This window comes from Lycorma delicatula, chromosome 1 (assembly GCF_047948215.1).
Source record: "Lycorma delicatula isolate Av1 chromosome 1, ASM4794821v1, whole genome shotgun sequence".
NCBI classification, from domain to species: domain Eukaryota; kingdom Metazoa; phylum Arthropoda; class Insecta; order Hemiptera; family Fulgoridae; genus Lycorma; species Lycorma delicatula.
The window spans coordinates 175,415,948-175,443,109 of NC_134455.1; the positions used below are offsets into that span (position 1 = coordinate 175,415,948).

General features: G+C 30.2%; 2 protein-coding genes across 3 annotated transcripts in view; one reads left to right on the top strand and one right to left on the bottom strand.

Moving 5' to 3' along the window:
• wfs1 (wolframin ER transmembrane glycoprotein wfs1) overlaps positions 1-21,855 on the bottom strand; it is a 59,392-nt gene extending 37,537 nt beyond the window's left edge. Inside the window, exons 1-4 of one of the 2 annotated variants that reach the window (XM_075367571.1) lie at positions 21,666-21,855; positions 16,964-17,056; positions 10,001-10,120; positions 4,723-4,819 (exon numbers count right to left, since the gene is read on the bottom strand). In XM_075367571.1, coding sequence (XP_075223686.1) covers positions 4,723-4,819; positions 10,001-10,120; positions 16,964-17,056; positions 21,666-21,726 — 371 coding nt within the window. In that variant the 5' untranslated portion in view covers positions 21,727-21,855. Of the gene's footprint in view, positions 1-4,722; positions 4,820-10,000; positions 10,121-16,963; positions 17,060-21,665 lie in introns of both variants that reach the window. The other variant, XM_075367561.1, reaches the window with a different exon arrangement.
• Positions 21,856-22,291: 436 nt separating this feature from the next.
• Rpn13 (regulatory particle non-ATPase 13) overlaps positions 22,292-27,162 on the top strand; it is a 45,329-nt gene continuing 40,458 nt past the window's right edge. Inside the window, exon 1 of the mRNA XM_075367585.1 lies at positions 22,292-22,593. Within this exon, the coding sequence (XP_075223700.1) occupies positions 22,390-22,593 (204 nt within the window). The 5' untranslated portion in view covers positions 22,292-22,389. The remainder of the gene's footprint in view (positions 22,594-27,162) is intronic.

Consider the following 27,162-nt stretch of genomic DNA (forward strand, 5'->3'; position numbering starts at 1 on the left):
TCACATGTGCTAGGATTTGTTAAAAAACTCCTTTACTTAATACACATTACAGACTACTTTTCTCAAAATGTTACTCCAGCTGAGAAAGGTAACAACAATGGAAATGCCAGGTAAACATACAAAAAGAGATTTAACAGGAAAGAGCTATACACAGAACTTTTATTAAAGTGACCTGTTAGGAATGGAAACAGCCAGGGAGAAAAATTATATTTAATAAATACAGTTCCCAAGGAAAATAACTAGAAAATATGATATAGCACAATTAACTCCAGGTATGACGCAGTAACAGTCTTTTATCCAACATATAACAAGAATAAACTGGTTACATGAAGAAAATAAATATTTTTAAGATATTAGGTGGTATGTTCACATGAGTAAAAGTGAAAATATAATATAAAGCTGGAAATTGAAAACATAATAATGAATGGGAACAAAACAAACATGAAAATTAATAACACTTACGTCTATTAAATATTATATAAGCACTAATTCGGCGATTTTAGCTCCCTTCCCCCTTATAAGTAAATATAAGCAAAATAAAAAAATGAACTTCATTAGCTTACACTACAAATTATATTAATAATGCTACAAAGATATATACTTTACTTTTTGTGTAAACATATTAATCTAATAAAGTCAATAAAGAATTTTACAGAGAAATAATTTTCTTTTAATACAGAAAAGAAAATTAAGATTCCAAATATTCCACAATAGATAAAAGTTTAAAATGAATTAAGGTTATTGAGAATTTCCTGTTCAAATAGTACAACATTTATATATATATATATATATTGTCTTCAGTCATTTGACTGGTTTGATGCAGCTCTCCAAGATTACCTATCTAGTGCTAGTCATTTCATTTTGGTACACTTCCTACATCCTACATCCCTAACAATTAGTTTTACATATTCCAATCGTTGCCACAATTTTTCCCTTCTACCTGCACCTCCAATATTAAAGCGAATGTTCCAGGATGCCTTAATATCTGGCCTATAAGTCTGTCTCTTCTTTTAACTATATTTTTCCAAATGCTTCTTTCTTCATCTATTTGCCGCATAAGCTCTTCATTTGTCACTTTATCCACCCATCTGATTTTTAACATTCTCCTATAGCACCACATTTCAAAAGCTTCAAATCTTTTCTTCTTAGGTACTCCGATCATCCAAGTTTCACTTTCATATAAAGCTACTCTCCAAACACATACTTCCAAAAATGTTTTCCTGATGTTTAAATTAATTTTTGATGTAAACAAATTATATTAAGGCTATAAATTATATTAATATATAAATTATATTAAGGCTTGTTTCACCTGTGCTATTCGACATTTTATATCGCTCCTGCTTCATCCATCTTTAGTAATTCTACTTTCTAAATAACAAAGTTCTTCTACCTCCGTAATCTTTTGTCTTCCTCTTTTTATATTCAATAGTCCATCATTAGTTCTATTACATTTCATTACTTTGGTTTTGTTCTTCATCCATGCCGTTCATTGTTTCTTCTAAATCTTTTTTACTCTCAGCTAGAATTACTATATCATAAGCGAATCGCAGCATCTTTATCTTTTCATCTTGTACTGTTACTATGAATTTAAATTGTTCTTTAATATCATTAACTGCTAGTTCTATGTAAAGATTAAAAAGTAACAAGGATAGGGAACATCCTTGTCAGACTCGCTTTGAATAACAGCCTCTTTCTTATGTTCTTCGATTACAACTGTTGCTGTTTGGTTCCTGTAAATGTTAGCAATTGTTCTTCTATTGTTTCTCCCCTTCCATCCTCTTCGACTTCCTCTTCTTCCTCTGTAACACCATTTTCTATATTCCACCCACCTATAGATTTTTTCTTTTGTATTATAAATCAGTGTACCATCTTTGTTTAATACATTATTAGATTTTAATTTATGTACCACGAAAGTTTCCTTAACTTTCCTGTATACTCCGTCTATTATACCAATGTTCATTTCTCTTTTCACTTCTGAACACTTTAATCTTTAATCCACTCTTATTTTGCTAGTTTGCACTTCCTGTTTATAGTATTTCTTAATTGGCAATAGTTCCTTTTACTTTCTTCATCACTAGCATTCTTATACTTTCTACGTTCTTCCATCAGCTGCAATATATCCTCTGTAATCCAAGGTTTTCTACCAGTTCTCTTTGTTCCGTCTAAGTTCGCTTCTGCTGATTTAAGAATTTCCTTTTTAACATTCTCCCATTCTTCTACATTTTCTTTATCTTTTTTTACTCAGACCTCTTGCTATGTCCTCCTCAAAAATCTTTCTTTACCTCCTCTTCCACAACTTCTTTAAATTTCACCAATTCATCTGACACCTTTTCTTCAGGATTTTAAACCCCCAATCTACATTTCATTACCATTAAATTATGGTTGCTATCAATGTCTGCTCCAGGGTAAGCTTTGCAATTGACAAGTTGATTTCTAAATCTTTGCTTAACCATGATATAATCTATATGATACCTTGCAGTATCACCTGGCTTTTTCCGTGTATATATTCTTCTATTATGATTTTTAAACTAGTGTTGGCAATTACTAAATTATACTTCGCAAAAAAATCTATAAGTCGGTCCCTTCTTTCACTCCTTTTACCCAGCCCATATTCACCCACAATATTTCCTTCCTTGCTTTTTCCAATGCTTGCATTCCAGTCTCCAACTATTATTAAATTTTCATCCCCTTTTATGTGTATAATTGCTTCATCAATTTCTTCGTATACACACTCTACCTCATCATCATCATGGGCACTATAGATGTTAACAATCATTGTCAGCTAATGTTTTGATTTAAGGATTAAATCAAAACCTAAACTGACATATTCTGTAATATTTACAGAATATTGCTCAGTTTATAAAAAGAAAAAAGAGGTACATCTAATGTAGCTGACCATTTGTTAGAATGATATTATCATATTATTACTGATTGCAAAAATAATTTAGAGATTTGGAAGTATGTAATAATGATTAAAAAAATGAATATTTAGAGAAGTGTTACATTTATAAATATAAAATGATGAACCACCACATCACTTTCGAAGATGATGATTTAATTAAAAACATAAAAATACAATCTAATAGTTAGCAGTAATAACAATAGAACAACGGAAAATACTATGTTTTAAACACTAATCATTCCAGTACTGGACAGCAAAATTTACATATATGTTCTTAAAACAATTCAAAATTTCAAAGCAAAAAACAATTTATAATAAAATGAAAAATGATAAAAGTATATATTTTAGATATATGTAATTATAGAATTCAATACCAACTGAAGATGCAGGATACCACAAAAATCAATTAAAGGAAATTAATATGGTAAGTTTAACTTATTTAATTACTGTGTTTTGGTGGTATTTTATATAATATTAAAAAAATATATATATACATATATATGAGGTTACAGTAATATTATTAGTCTTGTTGCACATAAAAACTACGATATAAAGAAGGACACAAAAGATGAATTCCTGATAACATAAAATCACAAGGAAAAATATACATAGAGAGAGATAGATACAATTGTTAATTTTATATTGCGATAAGTGATGTGGTTTGTATCTACCATTAATTTTATACCTAAATTGAACAAAGCAAGTACAGTAATAATAGTAGGAGTTTTGACATTATATGTAATAATTTTAAAAAAATTAGAACTCAAGTACACAGATAGAAGAACAATTGTTAACATTTACAGGAACCAAACAGCAACAGTAATAATCGAAGAACATAAGAAAGGTTGTAATAAAACAGGAATCTGACAAGGATGTTTCCTATCCCTGTTACTTTTTAATCTTTACATAGAACTAACAGTTAATGATGTTAAATAACAATTTAGATCCGGAGTAACAGTACAAGGTGAAAAGTTAAAGATGCTACGATTTGCTAATGATATAGTAATTCTAGCTGAGAATAAAAAAAGATTTAGAAGAAACATAGAATGACATGGATAAAGTCCTACGCAAGAACTACCACATGAAAATAAACAAGAACAAAACAAAAGTAATGAAATGTAATAGAAATAATGAAGACGAACCACTGAATGTAAAAATAAGAAGAGATAATATTACAGAGGTAGAAGAATTTTGTTATTTGGGAAGTAGAATTACTAAAGATGGACAAACCAAGGGCAATATAAAATGCCGAATAGCACAGGTGAAACAAGCCTTCAGTCAGAAATATAATTTGTACCTGAGAAAAAAGATTAGAAGCTTTTGAAATGTGGTGCTATAGGAGAATGTTAAAAATCAGATGGGTGGATAAAATGACAAATGAAGAAGTGTTGCGGCAAATTGATGAAGCATTTGAAAAAATATAGTTAAAAGAAGAGACAGACTTATAGGCCACATATTAAAGCATCCTGGAATAGTCGCTTTAATATTAAAGGGACAAGTAGAAGGGAAAAATTGTGCAGGCTGGTCATGTTTGGAATATGTAAAATAAATTGTTAGGGATGTAGGATGTACAGGGTATACAGAAATCAAACGACTGACACTAGAAAGGAAATCTTGGCGAGCTACATCAAACCAATCAAATGACTGAAGACAAAAAACAAATACATAAAAATATTTTTATTATATTACAATATTACAAATAATAATAGTTTCTAAGGTATTTTAGTTAAAAAATAAAACAATTTGATCTGTTAAAATTATTAACCTTATCCGATTGGTTAATAGTAGTACTTAAAATGTGTTAAATCCTCTCTAATTACCTAGCAAACAATCGTTTAGCAGCTCTTCTAGCTACCTTTTCTTCATCAGACATGGCAAGACATGCTTTAACATCCAAATAATTATGCTCTGTTATGCCTGCACACAATAAGAAAAAAGAATCGGTAAGAATCTGTACCTGCGTAACAATCAAATTATGAAATGATTAAATTCATAATGATGATCACAGAAATCAATATAATAGTGACAATGGATTGTTTTAGCCCTAAAGAACAATACTAGTAACTTGATTAATTAAGTTTACACGGCTCCTTTTCTTTGCTATTTTGGGAAAGAGTTTTTGGATCTAACAGAGGTCCTTCAACCTTTGTAACCAAGGATAGTTTTTAGATCCTAAAACTTAAACAAAATTAAACTCAAAACAAACTTAAAACTTAAACTCAAACAAAATTTAATTTACAATTTTTTATCTAAGATTACATGATATCCCTGGTCTCAAGATTGAAGGAACTCTTTTAGGTCCAAAATGTTCTTTTTCATCAAATTAAAAAGAAATGGAGTTATGTAAACTTAATTTATTTTCAGTCTTATAATTACACTAAACTACTATTATTATACTTGAAAGTTCAGAACCTGAAATTTCCAAGTACTTTCTGATACTAGACAACAAATTTGTACATTTGATGGGTCTTTCCAGTAAGATAAACTTTCCATTATATACGTACTTGTTCTTAAAAACCAGTAGGCAAATATGTCATCTTTACAGGTAGATCTTTTTTGATTTTTTTTTAACCAATAAGTATATTTACTGTATACTTAGCAGTCACAACTAGGTATAATTCTATTAACAATGATATAAATTTAGAAATTATTCAAAAAACAAGATTGAAAAAAAAAACAAAAAATGACAAACTGATGTTATTCAAAATAACAGTATAGCTTCTTATAAAAGATCGTAGCCTTTTATTCATTAAAAAAAACATACAAACGTGATAACCAGTAATACCTCTTTGTTACGCATTTTTCTTTATAAAAATTATTTTCACAATTAAATATTCATAAGTGATACATTTTATATATTTTTAAAAATTTTTCATACCGCAAAATGAATCTGCCATTTTTATTCTTCTCCAACAGCAAGCCAACTTATGTTGGCTTTATAAAAAATAAATTATGTTTTGTCAATAGTTAGTCAGATGATGCAGGCTAATCACATCTTACTATTTTATCATCAAGAAAAACTGAAACTCCATTTTCTCATGTAGATTATATTAATTAAATATAGAAAATATAATTAATATTAAATATTACATTAGAATTAATGAATAATTATTAACAATAATAATAATAAAGGTTCGCTCATCACATGACTGTTTCAAAATTTAACAAACAACTTATTTAGAAAAAACACAAAAAACAAGCTTGCTTCTCAACTATTAACAACATCTATTTACAGTAACATTATTTTGCTGTTTATTATTTTGGAAGGCACCTTTGTAATTTTAATATCATTTTTTTTGGATTCACGACAAACAATTGTTTTTTGAGGGATACCTTTACAATGTCAGTGTTTTTCAGTGATCTGTATTATTCACCTTTTTTTTTAATTTCATGTCTTTCTCATAAGGAGATTCAGTAACACTTTTACAAATAAACTGTTTTTTTTCTGGTTGTGATAATCTACAGCCATTACAGGTTTTAAAAAAATTTTTAAATATGTATAAATTTTCAGCTAGTATTTATTTCAAATATTGTGTAGCCAGTGATGTATACTTCACAAACTCATATTTTATTTTTCTAATAACTCCAAATTGCTATAAAAACTATAGACCATTTTTATTTCTTGCTTATAAATACAATACGCATTTTATTTACAAAAAAATAAAAAATAAAAATAAAAACCCACTGCAGGATATAATTAAATTAACACATAAATAAAGAACAATAAAGCACAACAGAAGACATATACTAAATGAACATCAACTTCTAAGTAGATGACAGCATAACATATTTTCACATAAGCATGATAATCCATCTGAAAGTAATAAAATCATAATTGTAAAAATATTAATAATTTTCCAGGAGACGATGTTGATAGGTCTAACAATATAACATACAGAAGCATGTAGATTATAAAGATCAATGAGTCAGTGAAAACATAAAGGGTAAAAACAATTTTTTTTTACAAAATGAATAATAATACACAACATTTATAAACTTTTTTTTCTTTAATAAATAAACATATGGATCACAATAAACAATAATGAGAGAGAAGCACTCAAGCAAAGAGTGAAAAAAATAGGAAGAGCAAGAATATTTACAAGAAATCACTATATCACAACTTTTTGGACAACTAAATAGAATGAATGAAAGCAGAATTACTAGATGTTTATTATTTATTATCAAAATACAAGTCAACCATAGACTATTGCTGAGCAATACACAGGACTTCAAACAACTAAAACTGAACATGCTATACATTAAAGATAGAATACTTTTCCGGGAGAAACTTAGAACGCTAAAAAAACAGAGTATCCGATAGAGAGGAGAACAAGAAAAGTACCAAAAAATATAAAAGAATTGAGGAAATTAATTTCAGAAACAGAAGAGAGAAAGGGTTATTCTAAATTAATCAACCACACTCCTGCAGTGGGCCATTCCAAAAAAAATATAAAGTATATAATACTTATTTATCTCATTACAATGCATCATTAAGGGGAAGGTTAGTTAAGCTAAAGCTGATTAACAGTTCATTAATTCATAAACTATACTAAATGCTTATTTTGGATATTATAAGAGAAGACCATCACAACTATAAGCGATCATCTGAAATAGCAGAAGACTATATACTAAACTTATATATATATAAACTTATTTTTAACCTTAATGTATTTTTTTGTATAAAAAAAAAAATAAGTTATTAAAATGGATAGTAATAGGTTATTGTAAACTATGAAATAATGTATATTGACTGAATTGCAAAAACAAAACATCTACCAAAATATAGTTCTGCTAGAAGTAACTTGAAGGAACCATTAACTGAGAAGATATTAAAGAAACATTAAATTAGAAATTTGGAACAGCATTAAATCTTGTTATTTTATGTTTGGTCCAACACACAAATATTAAAAAAAAAATCAAGAAAATAATAAAAACAAGTCAAAATTTTGTTTAAGTTCATCAATTATATGTGAGTTGTTTGAGTACACATTATCTTTTAAAAAGCCCCACAAATAAAAATCAGGAGGACTCAGATCCGGTGAACGAGGAAGCCATAGACCACGAGAAATTATCCGGTCATTGACGAAATCGCATACGACTCTTCACTGAGTGTGCAGTTACTCCATCTTGGTGTAGCCAGCAATCACGTTCATCGGCATGAAGCAAAGCAATAAACTGCATGATTACTTCTTGATACTGTTCAGCTATGATGGTCTTCGAAAAAAAGATAGGCCTGACAATTCTCCGACGAGCTACACCACACCACACCCCCAATTTTTTGCGAATGTAATGGTTGTTCATGGAACACATGTGGGTTCGCTGAAGACCATATTCTGTAATTTTGACTTAATATATTCGCTAAGATGAAACCAAGCTTCATCGCTGAAAAACCTTGTTTAGAATATGTAATTTCGAAAGAAACTTCTAAACCACTGACAACACTGCATTTGTTTCTCCTTATCTGGTTCTTGGAGCTGATGACTTACATTAATCTGGTATGGATGTAATTTTAGTAGTTGCCTTATGAATACTTCCATAAGATAGCCCAATCTGGTTAGAAAGTTTTCGAAGAGACTTTTTTGGAGAACAAAGAAGTGTTTTATTTATCATCTGCAAACTGTCGTCAGTTAAAACACTTGGATGGCTGGTAAACTTATGGTCATGCACACTACCTGTATCCTGAAAATGTTAAAATAAAATATATATGGTGGATTTGTTTGGCACATTAGCATCAGCAAAAGCATTTAAAAAATCTTCTTGACACTTCACATACGATTTCAATTTGCAGTAACTCACAACAATAAAGATGCGCGTTCTTGCATAAAAGATATTGCTGCTTGGACTAAATAAGCTGCTTGGTGTCATGGCCACTATTGTCCAGAGACGTGATCTAGCAGCGCTACCATACAATATTCTGTCACAAAAATTACCCTAATTAAAATATATTTTACAAATTTAACTATCATTCCTACAAAGCAGAAGAATTTGAGTTGCGTGACTTTACAATCACCTGTATATATATATGCCACCTTGTACGGAATATTGAGATAAGACACATATCTTACCTTAATTTTTCATGAAAAATTGGTAAATCTGATTAATTTATTATTCTATAATACTATATACTATATATTTTGTAAAAAAAAAATGAATATTTATCTCAATATTCTATACTAGGCAATTTACAGTGGAGAGGAATAATATGATTAATTTCAGTAAAATAATATATATATAAAGAATCCAGTGATCATCACAACTGAATATATAATGAATTTTCAAGAGAAAAGGAGTACTTTTTCTTGAGGATACAATCAACAAGTAAATTGAAACCACTGAAAAATTAGGTCAAGAGCTTCTGTTCCATCCAGCTAGATTTCTTTTTGTTTGAACACTGATGCCAACACACAGCAAAATTTCACAGCAACAAAAAGTAAAAAACATGCAAAACTAACTTTTCCTCACTTCCAGAGAGATATTTTTCTACAGATGAAAGGCAGTGAGAGTACCACTCTATTGTAAAATTACACATATTGAAAAACATTCAAAATTATTTAGAAGCAATTATACATTTGTAATTTCCAAAAAACTCAAAACATAGCAAACAATTTGATTGGAAGAACTAGACCATACTTTGACAGTCCAAAGTTGACTTTCACCTTTTCCTGAAATTATGGAAATCTTTGAGCAAAAATAGTATGTAGGATGATGTTCAATAAAAGATCATTAAAATCTTTTGATGATCATCTTTTGATGTTTATCAAAAGAACATCAACTGCTTTAAGGAACACACATCAACAGGAAAAGTAATTCAATAATGGATCGTGAAGTTCATCTCACAATCTCAAAAATGCTTAGATGTCAAAGCATTGATCAGCAGTTTATGAAGAAATTATCCTTACTTAAAAACAGAACTTTAAGGATAATCTTGACACAAATAGTCATCAAATAATAGCTTTCATATCTGCTAACTTTATTTTATTTTTAAACAAAAGGAATGTCTTTTTTTATTATAAAATTATAATTTTATTAAGTTCATTAATCCATATTTCATTTAAGGAATTTTATTAACTGTAGTTTTTACTTATAAAACGCCTTTACCTTGACCAGTTTCAAGACAATGCCTTAATATTGTTGTTGCCTCTTCATGGCCCTGTTCAGATGCTTTCATCAACCAATAAACTCCTAAACGAGCATTCTCTTCTTGATCAATCTCCAAATCTAAAATAATTACAGTTATTAATAATAATAATATATTATTTGCCTTCCACATTTTTTAACTATACAAAGATGAAGCATTATAAGAAAGAAAAGCAAAATAAAAAATATAAAGATAATGGGTGCAGTTAAACGCATACTTTTTTATTTTCATAGGATCTCATAGTAATATAGTGGATGTGATACTGAAAAGATGATGAAAAAATTTTTAATTTATTGAAAGTTACTAAAAACATTATTTATGAATGAATTTCATCAGAACAAGATACTAACCAACAGGTTGCAAGGAGTGAAATTTGTAAATTAAAGGAGAAAAATACAAACATGCAAAGAATTCAAGCAACCAGTTGTGATGAGCAGAACAAGCATTATTTTCACTATAAAGGTTTTCTTTATACTAACCTGCTTCAAACATCTTCCTAATTTCATCCATCCTTTGTAAAAGTTACATTACCTAAATAACAAAATTCTTTGACTTCTGACATGTTTTCCTACCTTAACATTGAAGTCAATATTTAACTAAAATTTTGTAATTAATGTGATGTCATAATATCCTTAATTAATAAATATGTGACATTTTAAAAATAATGTATACATTCAATTAAGATTGTGGAAATATATAATTTAGACTGACTGTCTTGTATCTGTTACACAGTACAGACAGTATTTAGATAATGTATTTATTAAGAGTTGTAGAAACAGTTGCTTTAGTGTATGAAGTTCCATCTGTTATAATACTTTACACTTTATAATTAACTCATTCATTCTTTCATTAAAAATAATGTATACATTCAATTAAGATTGTGGAAATATATAATTTAGACTGACTGTCTTGTATCTGTTACACAGTACAGACAGTATTTAGATAATGTATTTATTAAGAGTTGTAGAAACAGTTGCTTTAGTGTATGAAGTTCCATCTGTTATAATACTTTACACTTTATAATTAACTCATTCATTCTTTCACTTTCATTACTTCAACAACCAGTATTTCAATGCCTTAATATCCAGATGATTATCCAGATGAAACGTGTGTTAATTTGGGACATATACGGGAAAAGATATGAGTGGATAAAGAAATAGTCTTTTATGGATAAAGAAACCTTTTATGAAAGGTTTGTCAACTGGGGTGAATGCACATTGGAAGGAAGAAAATTGGTGGTTTATGGGTATTCCAGATCTTTCCAAGAGTATTAAGACGAAATGAATATTAAGATCAAAACACCTTGATCTGAAAATCAGAAATTTCTGAATGACTAAAATGATATACACGGAAGACATGTTAAAAGTAGAACTTTTAAGAATAGTAAAATCAATTAAAAATATATTCAAGTAGATGAAATTGCAAAATCAAAAAACTATGTTGTGTTGAGTCTTCCTCCATACTTTTGTAATTTTAACCTGAGAATTGATATGGGTACAAGTCAAAGGCTACATTGGGAGTAATAACACAATTAAGTTAAATAATATAAAAAATGTAGGGTAAGGCAACTAATTTCAGATCATTTTGTGATTGAAGACATATAATTCTATTTTTATCATTATGAAATTGCATATTTTGTTTTTAATTTTTATTTTATGTTCTATTTATTAGAATTAGGTTGACATCAAATAATATTTTACATATCAATTCTTTGTTGTAGCATGATCTTACACACTACTTCTGATCTGGAATTAAACCCCTGGAACTACGTGCGAATTTCTTGTAGAATCTAATCTATCTAATCTTGTTCACTGTTCATTTAGTACATGTACAGAGCTTTTAATTATCAAAGAAATATAGCACTTTTAGTAATACAGCTGAGCAAAAGAGACCGACAGAATAATCTACAATTAGTGACTGGGAATTATTTCAGATCAAATTCGTTTAATTTTAAATTTTGATTTTATAATTTTTAACATTTAAAAAAATAATTATTAGTCTTTTTTTAATTGAAGAAGATATAAGTTAAAATAATTTATTAATTTAAAAACAAAAGTAAGATTATAATAAACAATTATGAATAAAACTGCAATAAAATTCTGTAGGCTACATTATTAGTCAAGAAAAATAAGATACAGATTTTAAAAAATTATAAGAAACAAATCTTAAAAAATGACAAAATATTCATATCTACAAACAGTCCCATGAGACAATTAGGGTAGCCTAAACTACCCATTTCATTCTTTTATTTTTTTGACTTACTATTCAAACAAGCAAACCTTTTGGAGTGCACTTGGTTTCTCAATTTTTGGCATGTTTCATGATACCAATGCCCACAGTGGTAGCACTGATCCATTTTCCCAATGGCAGTCATCGCATCCTTGTCGTTTTTTTTACATTTACCTCAGATGTTTTTGTTTATTTCTGAGTTAGGGTCACTCTCTGAGCTGGAAATCTCTTCTTCAAGCACATTCTTCTTTTTTGATTTGTCCTTTTTCTTTCTCTCTTTTTTCCATCTCTTTTAGAAACTCATCAGAAGTAACACATCATGTTGTTCTAATGCATCTAGAGTGCTTTGTGAATTGTAAATCAGTTTTGAACATACTTTTATAACCAGATCCGCTGGTGATGATTTTACAAATTCATCGGAATTTTATGGACCTGCCTTTGGCTCTTCATTTGAAATATCACAGGCTACACATATATTAACTTCAGATGTAGAAACAAGAGTAGTTACCTCACAACAATTAATCAAGCAATGAGGCTTAATTGCTTCACGATTGACTGGCCAAACACCACCTTCAAAACCAAAATATACTTCAAAATCCACTTAAAATATTTGCTAGTGTGACTGACTTTTCCAAAGCTGGTCTTAAATCTTTATCAAAGTCATATCTATTAAAAGACTTCTTTTTATTTTTCCTCATTAATTTGGTGCATTCCTCTGAGGGCTTTTTCAAAGTACCAAACACTCTAACATCTAGGGGTTGGTAAAAAAGTGTTCTGTGAGGTGGAAACATTAAAAAGTGAACTTTGTTTTCTCTTGTAAGGAGTCCCTCTAGAGATGAGAAGCATGCCCATCCAAAAGATGTAATACACAACATCTTGATGGTTGGTATTCTGCTTAGAAATTTCACAAACCATGTGCAAGATATTTCAGAATCAATGCAGTCTTTGGGAGGCATAGAAAAAATGGTATCTTCTGGAGCTCCTAGCATGAGATCTTCATTCAGTTTAACTTCCTTGAATATGAGGGTGAATCAAATTTAAATGGTAATTTTGCTATTCTACACAGCAAGGACTTCTGAGCTGCATGGCAGAGTGTGGGGAGTTAATGTTGAGTGAGAGGGGAAACCAGCTTCGTTAGCTCCTCCGCTCTGTTCTGTCATCAGTACAGCCACGAATGAGCAAGAGGTTCTGTTGTTTGTTGCAGAATACATAATCATAAATTTTTTAACTACTGAGGCATTAAAGATCCAGAAATTTTAACTCATTTAAAGGTATAGTTTGGGGACAAGCTACACTGTCCCAGAACCGGTTGTATACATGGGCCAGACAAATTAAGGGCAAGTGAGAAAGTGTAGAAAACGAAAGTAATGATTAATGTACAAGATCAAGTCACAACATCTGTGCCATTCGACAGCTTATCGAAGGTGTTCACTGGTGATAGTGGTTTGCTGGTGATCGCCAAAGGAAATCACGTCAGAAGTGGGTATAACTATGGAAGTGCTCAATCCATATCACTGATCATCTTGGCTTTAGAAAAATTAGTGCTCAATAGGTTCTGAGGTTGACTGAAAATCAAAAACAGGTCCGATTGGAGATCTGTGAGACACATCAAAAGCACACGAAGCTTTTTTGAGGCAATTGTCATATGTGATGAGACATGGGTTCCTTCATTACACTCCAGAATCAAAAATGGCAAGGAGTGGCAAAGGAAGAATGAGGGCTGCCCAGTGAAGGCCAAAACCAATCTGTCAGCCGGAAAAGTTCTTGCAACAATTTTTTTTTACTCAGGGGAGTTTTACTCATTGCTTTTCTCCACAATCAATGAACAGTGAATGTGGCTCACTATTGCCATCTGCTAGAGTCAATAAAGCCTGCCTACAGAAACAAAAGACAGGGTATGCCCATCACAGATGTCATCCTTCTCCATAACAACGCCAGGCCACGCACCATTATTTTGACAAGGGATAAATTGGAAAAAAATCTGATGTGGATACCACATGAATTTCTTGTGTGCCTATTAAATTATATAAACACATTTTAAAAGTACATAAAATTTTATTTCACTAATAACTTCTTTTTTTTTCATTTTTATTGTTATTGAATTATTATTTATTGTAATTTTTTTTACAATCAGAAGTTAATAATTATTACTAAATCAATATATTTAAATGAAAGAAAAAAAATTTAAAAAAAAAGAAAAGGAAATGAAGTTGAATTCAAACTGATGTGCCTTCTGCTTGTAAGATCAAAATATTTCATTAATTAAAATTTTATTTGGCTATAACTCTGGAACCATTGAAAATAAGTATGCGAGATACATATATACATACGTACGTACAGACATCACACCAAAACTAGTCAAAATGGATTCAGGGATGGTCAAAATGGATATTTCCATTGAAATCTGAACACCAAAATTTTTTAAATCAAAATATCTCCTTTATTTCGTACAAGGAAGTAAAAATGCACTGGGAAACCCTCAATCACCCTCCCTGCAGTCCAGATTTGTCCCCCTGTGACTATTTTTTATTTGTGCCCTTGAAAGAATTGCTTGAAGGGGAATGATTCGATAACAATGAAGATAACGAGGAGCGCAATCGGTTAATGACTTGTCTTCAAATTTTTTATGAACAAGGAATATTCAAGCTTCCAAATCATTGGCAAATGTGTGTAGGTCGTGCAGGTGATTATATAGAGAAATGATGAAAGTATGAACTGTGTATATTATTAATCAATAAATTAATAAATAAAGATTACCATTTGTATTTGAATCACCCTCGTAAAACCAGTGGAGGAAGGATTACAGAAGCAGCCTCATTACAACACAGAACAATGTTATATTTTCCCTTCTCTTGCCATTGTCACAGTTCTGCTTCCTTTTGAAGTAATTATTTTCCCACCTTTATTTACCATAGCCAACCCTGACTCGTCCACATTGTACAAGTCTGCACCACTGATTTGATAGTAAGCTCCATCATCGAATTATGAAATTTCTCAAAAAATTCTTCTTTTATAATTGAAGTTGGCATTTCCATGGGCACTGGACAAATTTTCAGGCTGGCAGAAGGTTAATTTGTGCCTCATCATAAAACTTTTGTTCTATCATTTAGATAGCAATACATTTTTAAAAACGTTTGCTTCCTTTTTGGAATCTTTATCCCCAGCAAACTGTACATTTTCTTTTCAACTTAAGCCATGTCCAATCTTTTGTAGTTTTGCAAAAGATTCAATAATTTCTTTTTCACACTCTGTTCCAAGAAATGGTTTTGGGCCATGTTTCTTATAATCTATGTCTACTTCACCATTAGCTCATCATCAAATTGTATTAAATGAAACTCCATAAGTTTTCTCTGCCTCTGAAAGAAAGTCCTCCATCTTTTAATGCACTTACGGCTCTCTTAAGATCTTCTTCTGTATATTTCTAGACATCTATAAAAATAAGGAAAACAATACTGGTTAGTTTTATATTGGGCTGTAGTTTATTAGACTTAATAGCCAGTAGTAAGCTATGATAAAAATGTATTTTAATTATAAAAGCATGGATATGGTGTAGGAGAAAATTTTTATTTTCAATAATTACTTATACTGTTATATATAAAAAAAGGAATTTAAAATTAAACCCACTTGAAAAAAAATATGACGAACATCTATTTGTCATTAAAAAAAATTTTCAAAAGAAAGATGCACTATGGCATGATGGCACCTGGAAAGTGAGTCAATCACAATCACCAGACACACAGATGATGGAAAGAAAACTGCTTAACAATTGTATTACTAAATGAATGTAAAAAATTTAAGATTCACTCTCTACAAAGATTATTTCTATAAGATAAATAGATAGACAAGTTTAATTTACACACCTTAATTTTCCTTACGAAATTAGCAATGACGATGACACCTATAACTTTGTTAAACCACACTTGAGTTCTACCAACTGGCTAATGATACAGGTCAAAGTACAACACCTCAACAAAAGAGACTAGCACTGTGATCTAATGTTGACTAAGAGTAGTATTGATATTGGAACAGGTGATCTGTTATTACGGTTTGATCCGCAGCTAGTTCCCTTATGCTATTGACAGGTGTTAATAAAGTAGATGAAAGTACTCCGTGTTTCTTTCAGCATGTAATCAAAGAAGAAAAAACACAGGAAGCGAACAGATAGTTTGCATGAAAATATTATTGAAGATATAAATTTGAGATTGATAAGAGATAAATCGGATATTGAAGAAATGCATTGAAGTAATAAATATTTTTTCTGTTTTACCTGATAAAATTTTAATATAGCAGTAACATACTAGCTTAAAATTTTTATCTTTAAGATAAATATATCATTTTATCAAAATTTTCTAATTTTTGTATTATAAGTTATTTTTACTTCATTTTTATGTTAAAAGTAAAAGAGATGTGTTTTTTCTCTGCTAGATTGCACTAAATTAAATTAAATTAGAATCTTTATACTGTTATGTTTTGGACTGCTGCACGTTTTTGTGAAACAAATTAATTATAGGATGCTTTACCATCAACTATTCATTAACAACAAAACAATTTGCAAGTGTTAATCAGGATTATGAAATATCATTCCTTAATTTAATGATTTTTATTGTCTCGTTCAAACATATTTCTATGATCAAGTTTATCTTATTTATTTAAATTTATACTTAATTTCAAGAAAATTTTTATTTCAATATTACCTGTCTTTTCATCCAACAACTGTTTAGCAAGTACAACCTGCGATTCTGGACAGCCATCTTCAGCCAGCTGACTTCTGGCATTTCTTCTGGAACCTGCTTGCAAATGTACATAAATCAACATAAAAGGGATGTTATTAAACAGTAATACAAATAGGTAAATATATAAAATATACACTATACAAAATTTTATAAGTAAAATAAGAATTCTTATTAATACAAAATCCAAGGAACTATTAAAAAATGTTGAACTACCTGTCTAAACTCTTCTACACAAATGTTTATTAAAATAAGATTTAATTGAAAATTGTAAAAACATAAATTACTATATTAGCATGCAATATTGTCAGGAAGAAATGAACAATAGGCAACAAAAATAATATAAACAAAATAATTTGTAAGCAAAAATACATAATTGATTTAGTTATTTGTACAGACAAAGATTTGCTTTAATTTGTACTTGCATAACCATTAATTTTTAATTTTCACAACACTATTTTGTAATTATTTTAAAAATAAAATGCATCTTCTTTCTGAATACTTGCTTAGCTTTCAGAAAATTACTGTTTTTTTCAATATCTGCAGTACTTCATTATAATCTTCTGTTTCTCATACTTCTACCTCTACTTCACTACTGCCTTCACTAGTATTTTCTAATCTTTGCTTTGTTGGATTTCAGATTTCCTCATGATTTCTTCATGCAATGTTTAACCAGTAATAATGATGTCATCTGCACTCACAAATATGGATTAAGGAATACTAGCAACTTCACTTAAATATTTAAGTCTCATTCTTCTCAAAAATATATTAACTTCCATCTACTTCCTGTAAATAAAGAGATTTCTTGAAATATTCTGATATTGCTTTAGGTTTCGCTACTTCCCAAGCATTAAAAACCATACTATTTGCAGGTAATAAATTTAATTTACATATCTTGTTTTACAAAACTACATTTTGTTACAATTTTATTTAGGAGGAGTTTGTGGTAATGATGTTTCAATTTCTTTATCACACATTTATCCACTGATTGACACATGAAGGTTCATGTTTAATGAAAAAAGTAAAGGTTGATTGTACAGGATAAGCCACTGGAATCAGACAATTTTTAAAGCAAAATAGGTTGGCAACCCTAACACATAAAAAGGAATTGGGTTGACTGTGACACTGGATGCAATTTTATTAACAATGGGGCATAGGACTATCATGGTGCCATTCCTAGCCATAAAGTTGTGATGTACTGCTTCTTCAATGAAAAGCACACCACAAGGTCCTGTTCACACCATTAGAACACTTCCAAACATTGACAATGTCAGTCAGGTAATAAAATGGAACCCTCAGCAGTCAATCAGAAAGTATGCTGTTGCCTTTCATTTATTTCTCAGCAATGTCAGAAGAATTCTGCTCAAGAACAAGGACTTGAACTTTTGTCTGTATAAAATAATAGTAATGCAAGAGTTTAGTAAACATCACAAAGCAAATCAGAAGATATTCTCTGCGAATTTTCTTAACTTGTTTGTAGATGAAATTATCTTGCTAGTTTGGGATAAAGCGCATTTTCATTTATCTGGCACAGAGCACAAACAAAATCTTCATTACCAGTCTTGTTTGTAACCTCAGCAGCTTCATATGGTTCTTCTTCAAAGTCCATGTGTAACTGCCTGGTATGCTATGACAAGTTTTAGAATCATAGATCCTTATTTTTTTGAAGGGAAGAGGCAAGCTATGACAAGTTTTAGAATCATAGATCCTTATTTTTTTGAAGGGAAGAGGCAAGCAATGATAGTCACTGCTGCCTGATACACAACAATGTTACATGAATTCTGTGCTTCTGAACTGCATTGCCTCTTTTTTTCCTGTTTAGCCTCCGGTAACTACCGTTTAGATAATTTTTCAGAGGATGAATGAGGATGATATGTATGAGTGTAAATGAAGTGTAGTCTTGTACATTCTCAGTTCGACCATTCCTGAGATGTGTGGTTAATTGAAAACCCAACCACCAAAGAACACCGGTATCCACGACCTAGTATTCAAATCCGTGTAAAAATAACTGGCTTTACTAGGACTTGAACGCTGGAACTCTCGACTTCCAAATCAGCTGATTTGGGAAGACGCGTTCACCGCTAGACCAACCCGGTGGGTGAACTGCATTGCCTGGATTAAATTTTGATTGCTGGATTAAATTAAAGTGGTTTTAGCAGAATGATGAAATAGTGGCACACAAATTTTAGAGGGTGATTTGATATGGAATGACCCATTATAAGTTAAGATTAAAGTTAAGGTTACAGTTACGAATAAGTGTTTCGTGGAGAGAGGAATAAACCATAAACTAACCTTAGTAGTCATCAGTCTGACTCACAGTACTGGCATTCTTCACATGTCACATGGCAATTATCCATGTACACATGACTAATAGCAAAAATATGTACTGTGATCTATTTCTGTAAAGACTACATTTCTGTTTAAATGTAAATTTGGCCACGTGTCCTACAAGATGGTGTTACATATTGCCATACCTTGAAAATTTATCCTTATCCTTTCTCCACAAAAGTCTAACCTTAAGTCTAACTCTAGCCTTAACCCTAACCTCACTCCACAGAAGAATTAGCATCTGAATAGGTCTATATAACTCACAAAGCTGATAGCTAATTCAGTTATCAGACACTGAATGCTATCAGAGAGAGTACTGATACTGCTTCACAGACTTACACCTTACACCAGTCACCCAACGATTTCCTGATCCTACACAAACTTAATATGGTATATTAAAGTATAAACAAAACTGAAGTTGATCAAGTTAGTGCTAGAATTATCTAAACCTTTCTCGTCACACTGGAGTCTGTAAGAATTCAAAACAAAAACACTACTATTGACTGTATATATGATAATAGTAACAGCATGTTATATTATACAGAGTTCAAAAAGCGATACAACCTTATGGAAGAATGTTTCCTTCTTTTTTGCAGGTTTAATTGAGAAAAAACGGGTTACACAATGCAGCAAAGGATATTCATTGTCTCCAAATACATTAGACGTGCCAGTTATGGCCAGACCCAGAATGTCTTCACAGAAAAGTATGTTGTGGAAGCAGCAGTATGACAAGTTCCAACATACACGGAATGTAGTGTACACAGCCAAAAGCGGTTGACTGAAAGTGCTAACACCAGAAATCTTGATCAACGTGCAAGCTGCATATTCTGTTAGTCCCAAGAAGTTTGTGCAACACCAATCTAGCCAGTCTGGTCTCTCCATTGGTAGTGTCCACACGGTGTTCAAAGTGGATCAATGGTGTTTAATAGTGTTTAAAGATGGATCCGTACAGAATTCGTGTTGTTCACAAGTTGTTACCTGCAGATACTGGAAAACATGTAACTTTCTGTCAGAGGTCATTAAACTTCAATATCATCTGTAACACAAGATGGGGAAGAAATCACTGATTAGATGCATGGTTCCACACCTTGACGAAACGTCAAAGCACAGAATTCGTGCATTTGATGTATGGAAAATCCACATCAACTGTACGAGTCTCCTCTGCATGGGCAAAAAGTTGATGTGTGGTGTGCAATGACACGTAGGAAAATCTTCATGACATTCTTTCACGGCACAGTAAACACTATACCTGCAGACTGGCTGGAATACACGTGGTTTCAGGACAATGATATGGCTCATAAAGCCAACAACACTAACTTTCTTGGATTAGTGTTTTCATGGACAAGTCATTTCAAAGGGGTTGTGGCTCCCTCAGCCTCCCCTCCTAACTTTTTCTTGTGGGGATACATTAAGGATGCTGCTTACAAAAGACATCCTCACACCATTCCCGAATTGCAGAGCAAAATTTAACGTGTCGCTGCAACTCCTCAACAAATGTTGCAACATGTGTTTAAAAGCATGCAACATTATATTCAATTATGTGAATCACATAATGGAGGAGACTTTCAACAACTATTGCAACTTACTCATTTTCCCATAAGGCTGCATCACCTTTTGAACATTCTGTATTTAATGCATATTATGTTAATGGAGTAGCTTAAAGAGGGAAAGATGGCAGAACATTGTTTCTTTGTTAATTAACTGAATAAACTAAAAGGTAAAACACAACTATTTTGTAAGTAATGTTAAATTCAAGTTTATTTCAAATCAATTACATTTAAATACAGTTACCATTGTGTTCATTTTTTTTCGTTCTATAACCTAGTTATAAGAAAATGAAATTTACAGAACCTAATTATAATATTAATGAATTAAAACTCTAATTTATAATCTTTAAAGTGTTCTAAAAAAATTATCCCCTTTATATTTCTGAACTAAGTGACTGTTTTATTTCACACTCTAACTCTCACTTAGAAAAATAATTAAATTAAGAATATTCTTTTTGTCATCTTTGTACAAACATTCTGCAATTTAACTTTACACAGCATAACCTCTAGTAAATAAAATAAGATTTAACAAAAAAAAAACCAAGTTGATAGTTCTCCAGCAGCATGAAATTTCATTAAAATTACCGACCTTGGTTCTAAGTTCAACAATGACAAACTGCCGTACTTTCGAAAAAAATTACTTCATATAAATTAATCACCATTCAAGCACGGGCAGTAAGTAAATTCCAGACTGTAATTACGAAATAAATTCTTACCGAAGTCAAAATAAAATACAACATGTAAGTACAATATATAATGTAGTTGAAGAGTATGATCATCAACAAACTTACTGTACAGTGTCCACTGCTTTCTTCCAGAGCTTTTAACTGGTACTGGGAAAACACCAGCCATTTGGAACTCACATTTACTAATTAGAGTAACACAAAATCACTGAAATTAAGTACCAGAAATTATTAACACAACCCACACACAAAGCCAGTAAACAAAAACAGTTTATAACGACTAATACCACAGTTTACATCGACACTTAATTAACGATCGAGAATTTATTTTAAATACTATCGATTTTGTTTTAACTAGAATCGAATTTTAACAAATAGTAATATTGCAATTATGGCATACTGTAACAACTTATAATGTATGGTGTGTATTCACTTAAGTAATATTTTTAAAAATGAACTATTTAATTAGGACTCTTTTAACATAGAAAACAAATTGAGAAAGAAAATTATCAGAAAACCTTCTTCTGATCATTCTCAAAATACAATTTTTTTTTGTTGTAAATTCAAATTGCAAACGAAAACTTCTGGTAATTAACTCTGCTACTTAACTTAGACCATCCGAAAATGCGATTTTCTAATCCCCAATTTCAAAACTGAATAACAAACGAACTTACGATTTTCCATCAATGTTGAAAGTATCGATTACGATGTAAACATGTCGACTTTCGATTAATTCATGACTAGTAATTTCACGAGTGATCGCGAAATTCTTAGGTTGGACGTACCTTGCTTTGTTTCTCTTGTGTATATTGTTTAATATAATATTATAAAAATGCCTACTGGAGGTGCTCTTTTTGGAAATTCAACTTCAAGATCGCAAAGTAAAAACCTTGTAGAATTCAAAGCAGGAAAAATGACAATGAAAGGTAAAATGGTTCATCCTGATAAAAGGAAGGGTCTTTTGTATGTGTATCAGTCTGAAGATTCTCTGATGCATTTTTGTTGGAAAGATAGGCAGACGGGAACGGTTGAGGATGTGAGTAATTTTTATTAATTGCTGTAATGAGTTATCCGATATTTAAATAAATTAAGTTGAAGAATTTAATTAATTTAAAAATAAATATAGGTTGAATTTTTCATTTCTTTAAAGTATTCAAAAATCCAATTCAGTCATCATATATTACCACTAGTAAAAAATATAGACTTTTACTCATTAAAGACCAAACTCTGAATTAAGTGCAGCTTTATAAAGGGTTTTACTACTAATACAAATATATATTAATATTTTTTTAATTTTTCATGTGTTCTGTAGTCTTTTGTAGTTGGAAACAATATTTCAGACATTATCTCATCCATTATATAGGTACAGCCAATTTTTAATTTTCCATAATGCAATTTTTTGCAAAGTTGACAGTAAATACGGTAAATCCCTTTTTTATATTATTTCTGGTAAGGATTGAATTCAACTTAAATTACAGTTTTCTAACCAAGACAAGAAGTTTCTTATAAAATAGTAAAAAAATTTTCTCATTCTTAGAAAATTATTCTCTTAATTTAAGATATAATTAATAATCTTTTTCAAAAAAATTGTGCCCTTTTTTAGGATTTTTAATGAAAAAGCAAAGTGTATATAAAATCTTTTACATACATAACTATACAAACTCAGTACATTTTTTCAGTACTTTTCATTACTTCTGTACATTTTTAGTAATACATGCAATATTACAAGTATAATATTTTCAGTTAGATACCAATTTTAAAACTTCTGTGGATTCATATAATTAAAAAAAAAACTTAAAAAAGGTTCTGTCCCTTTACATATGCGTGGATAAGCACTGGAAGTGGTTTTTTATGATTATTTAAACAAATCAAATAGTTCAGAATGAAATATGGTTTTTTGAAGTACATTGATTATACTTTAATCATAATTCTACCCATATATAGGGGTAGAATTAAGGATCTGGTTTTCATTATATTGTTGATCAAAATCGGTTGGTTTCTCTTATTTTGGGTGTGGAAGAGTTTTTCATTTGTTTTCAAGATAAGTCAAAAAGTATTGATTTTATGAAGAGATTTTTAGAGTAGATAGTTAAAGATAATAAAGCTGTTTTAAATGGCTTCTCTATAGTGAAATAAAAAAAACTGCATTTTGAAATTTAATAAAATGTCGACAGCATGTGTCATAAAAAAGGGGTATTTTTAATTTTATAATTTTTGAATGAGGTCCTTAAACTATGTGAGACCTACTCCATTAATATTTATCAGACAGTTTCCAATCAGATTCTATGTCCTTCGATTTTTAATTATAATTATAACTTTATTGGCAGAACTCTTTTGATTAGCTTCAATTTCCAAAAATAAAAAATAAGCAATATCTATTACAACTTACTAGAAGGTGAAAGTCCTGAAAACCTTTAAACTGCCATATGTAAGTCAATTTTAAGAAAAAAATTCAAGAGAGAATACTGATTGTAAGGAAATTAATTCTCTGTAGGTTTTATTTCAAACATTCATTGATATCTAAGTAATTATTTTTGAAGAAACAGGACACCAACCATAACTATTTAAAAAGTGGTGAGAGAGCCATTTAACTTCTAAGCTACCATAACTCAATCAGTTTTGGTCATACTTAAATTAAAAAGCAAATAGTCAAGAATTAAAAGTGATACAATTTTTATTTGTAATAATTTTTTTATTCCAGGCCTGTTAAAAGCTTATTTGTAAAAAATGAAGGCAAAATGTTTCAAAGGGTTATAACTCAGTCCCTCCCAACAAAAATTTTGATGTAGTTTTCAGAAGAAAATTGTTGTCTATGATTTTTAGTTTTTAGTTATGAAAAATTTGTTTTTGACCCTTCGATCTTAGTTAAAGCTATCATGTAGCTACACATTATATCTAAAAAAAATTCTTCACTTTGATTTATATATTGCATAATTTTTTTGGAAATTACATCATTTTTTTTTTTTTGCTTGAAATACTGGCTCACCAAATTTTATTCCAGTAATTGCAGTTTTGTTACTGTCAGTATATGTGATTCCCTCCAGAAAGGGGAGCGCATTGCATCCTCGCCAAAACTAGAAAAAATGGATATTTCCATTGAAACCTGAAAACCGAAATTTTTCACGATCACAATACTTCCTTTACTTCATACGTGGAAGTAAAAAAAACTATTTTTTATTTATTTATGTAGTTTACCTGTGGCAGCTATTTTTGTTACGGTGTTACACCTATTTTTGTGAATGTAAGGGTTTATGGAAAAAAATCATAACTAAAACACTATTTGCCTTAGAAGGATGAATCAAAAAGCAATTTATTCATATTTTCTCGAGGTAAGAGATTGGTCCAGTAGTTTATTTACCTATCTCTCTTAATTCTATAAGAAAATTACCAATAAAGTTGAACATGATAAACGGTGAAATTTCACTTTGGTAATTTTTTTCAAGAGGCAGGGATGGCATGCCTCTTGTTTGAATTAGTTTGAATTATTGTTTTATATGTAGGTGTATTTGTTTGTAGTTTTACCATAAATAATATTAATGGTGATATACTTATGCCTAAATTTTTGGAATTTTTGAAAACTAATTATTTTTTAAATTCAAATTTTGGCTTCAAATAACTCTGATGGGGCTGGTGATAAAAATCTCAAATTTGCATTACTTGTAGTGTTTTTGTAGATGTTCATGGCAAATAAAAAATTGCCTTGTGTATTGTACTAATAAAAAAGTTATAACCTCTCAAAATCATGAAAAACCTGTTAAAAGTGATACCACTTTGACTTGCTTAATAAGTGCCCCAAGGGGGTTTCTTGTCACTTTTAATATTTTTATACTTATTACTATGAAATAGACTTGTCTGAACCATTCAATTAAAGTGTTCATGTTATAACAGATACTTGAAATAATTTCCAGTCGTCTGGAAAATTCATGTTGCAACATGCTCATTTATGCTTTTTGCATCATTTAGCTTTGCAGGGTCAGACTGGTCAGTCTGACATTAGTCAGTGAGCTGTTCACATCTTTACCGAGTATCTCAAATGTCATCCTGTGTTTGGAAGTGTTAATTAAATAAATAAGTTTTACGTAATAATATGATGTTTGCAAATTCTAAAATCAGTTAAATTTTTACATTATTTTTAAGTAATTTCATGTAAAAAAAATGGAAGAACAATCTTCTACAGAAATTTATGTGAATGAAGAGTCATAAAACAGTGTATGGTATAGTGCCAAAAGAACTCATTAAAATGTGTGAATTTATTGATATAGAAAGAAGAAAGATAGGTAAATAAACCACTGAACCAATCTTTTACCATGAAAAAATATGAATAAATAGTTTTTTGTTTCATTTTTCCAAGACCAATAGTCTTTTAGTTATAATTTTTTTCTGTAAACCCTTACATTCACAAAAATAGGTGTGCGCACCGTACCAAAAGTAGCCATTACAGGTAAACTGCTTAAATAGAAAATTTAAAAAAAAATAGTTTTAAGGTCCTGAACATGTAGGAAACAAGTGGGAAAGTTTCAATTTTTTTCTAATTGGTCAAGCAACCAGCTTATGTTTTTCTACACTTCGAATGGATTGATCCATTTATAAATGTAGGTTTACCATTTGAGTGTTACAAAACCAGTGAAGTCACTTGGCTTGACGTATGGAATGTCTGAAAGTCCATTAGAAGGGGTTGGTATAACCTCTTCTAGGGGGAAAGGAGTGGACTCCTTTCCTGTGAAGTGGCAACTGGAGCCTGCTTGATATTTTACTCTTTTTCTTAGTAGGGTGAATTCCATATTCATCAGAAGAAATATCTTCACATGATGGGCCCATAATTATTAGTGTCAGAATAAGCAAAAACGCCTTTTTCTCTTAGGCATTAGAAATGTCAAAAATCCTCTTCTTGCTATCATTACCCTTATCAATATCACTTTCATCATCAAAAATTACTCTCTCTATTTCAGATTAATGTAAAATCATTGGGAAAAACAGAATCTTTAAAAAAAAACTTGAATTTTATTTATGTTCTTTAAAATAAAAATAATGCCTGTTTGAAATTCTTTGAATTCACTGTAAATGTTTTACACACAAAACTATTTAAAAACTAGAAAAAACTGTACATAAAACAAATAGTGATTGTTATATAAAAGTTATGTTATATGTAAAACTCATGAAACACTGGTTTTATTAAAGTTACGTTATTGGTATTCCATGTAAAAAATATGAAACAGGGTTGCTGTGAGCAAATTCAACCTTTGACAACTAGTTGCAGTGCACTGACCTCCTTGTAGTAGGGAATTAGTTGGCTGTAATACTCAGTACAGCCACTATGAAAAAATAAACTTTATAAAGATATATATATTAACTCGCTCTTTGACTATGTACCTGAGATTCATGGTATAGAACATTTTAGTCAAATTTTGGAGGACTTCTGCTTATCCAGGGTTTACTCCTGATGACAAGACATTTTAGCAACATTTTCAAGTTGCTAGGATGCATAAATTAACTAAGTGAAAAAAATGCCCCTTGAACATATGCAACCTTGTTTACATGCTTATTTTCTTAGTGAATGAATTATCCATGTTTGTGATATTGTTGTTTCAATTGATTAAATTGAATG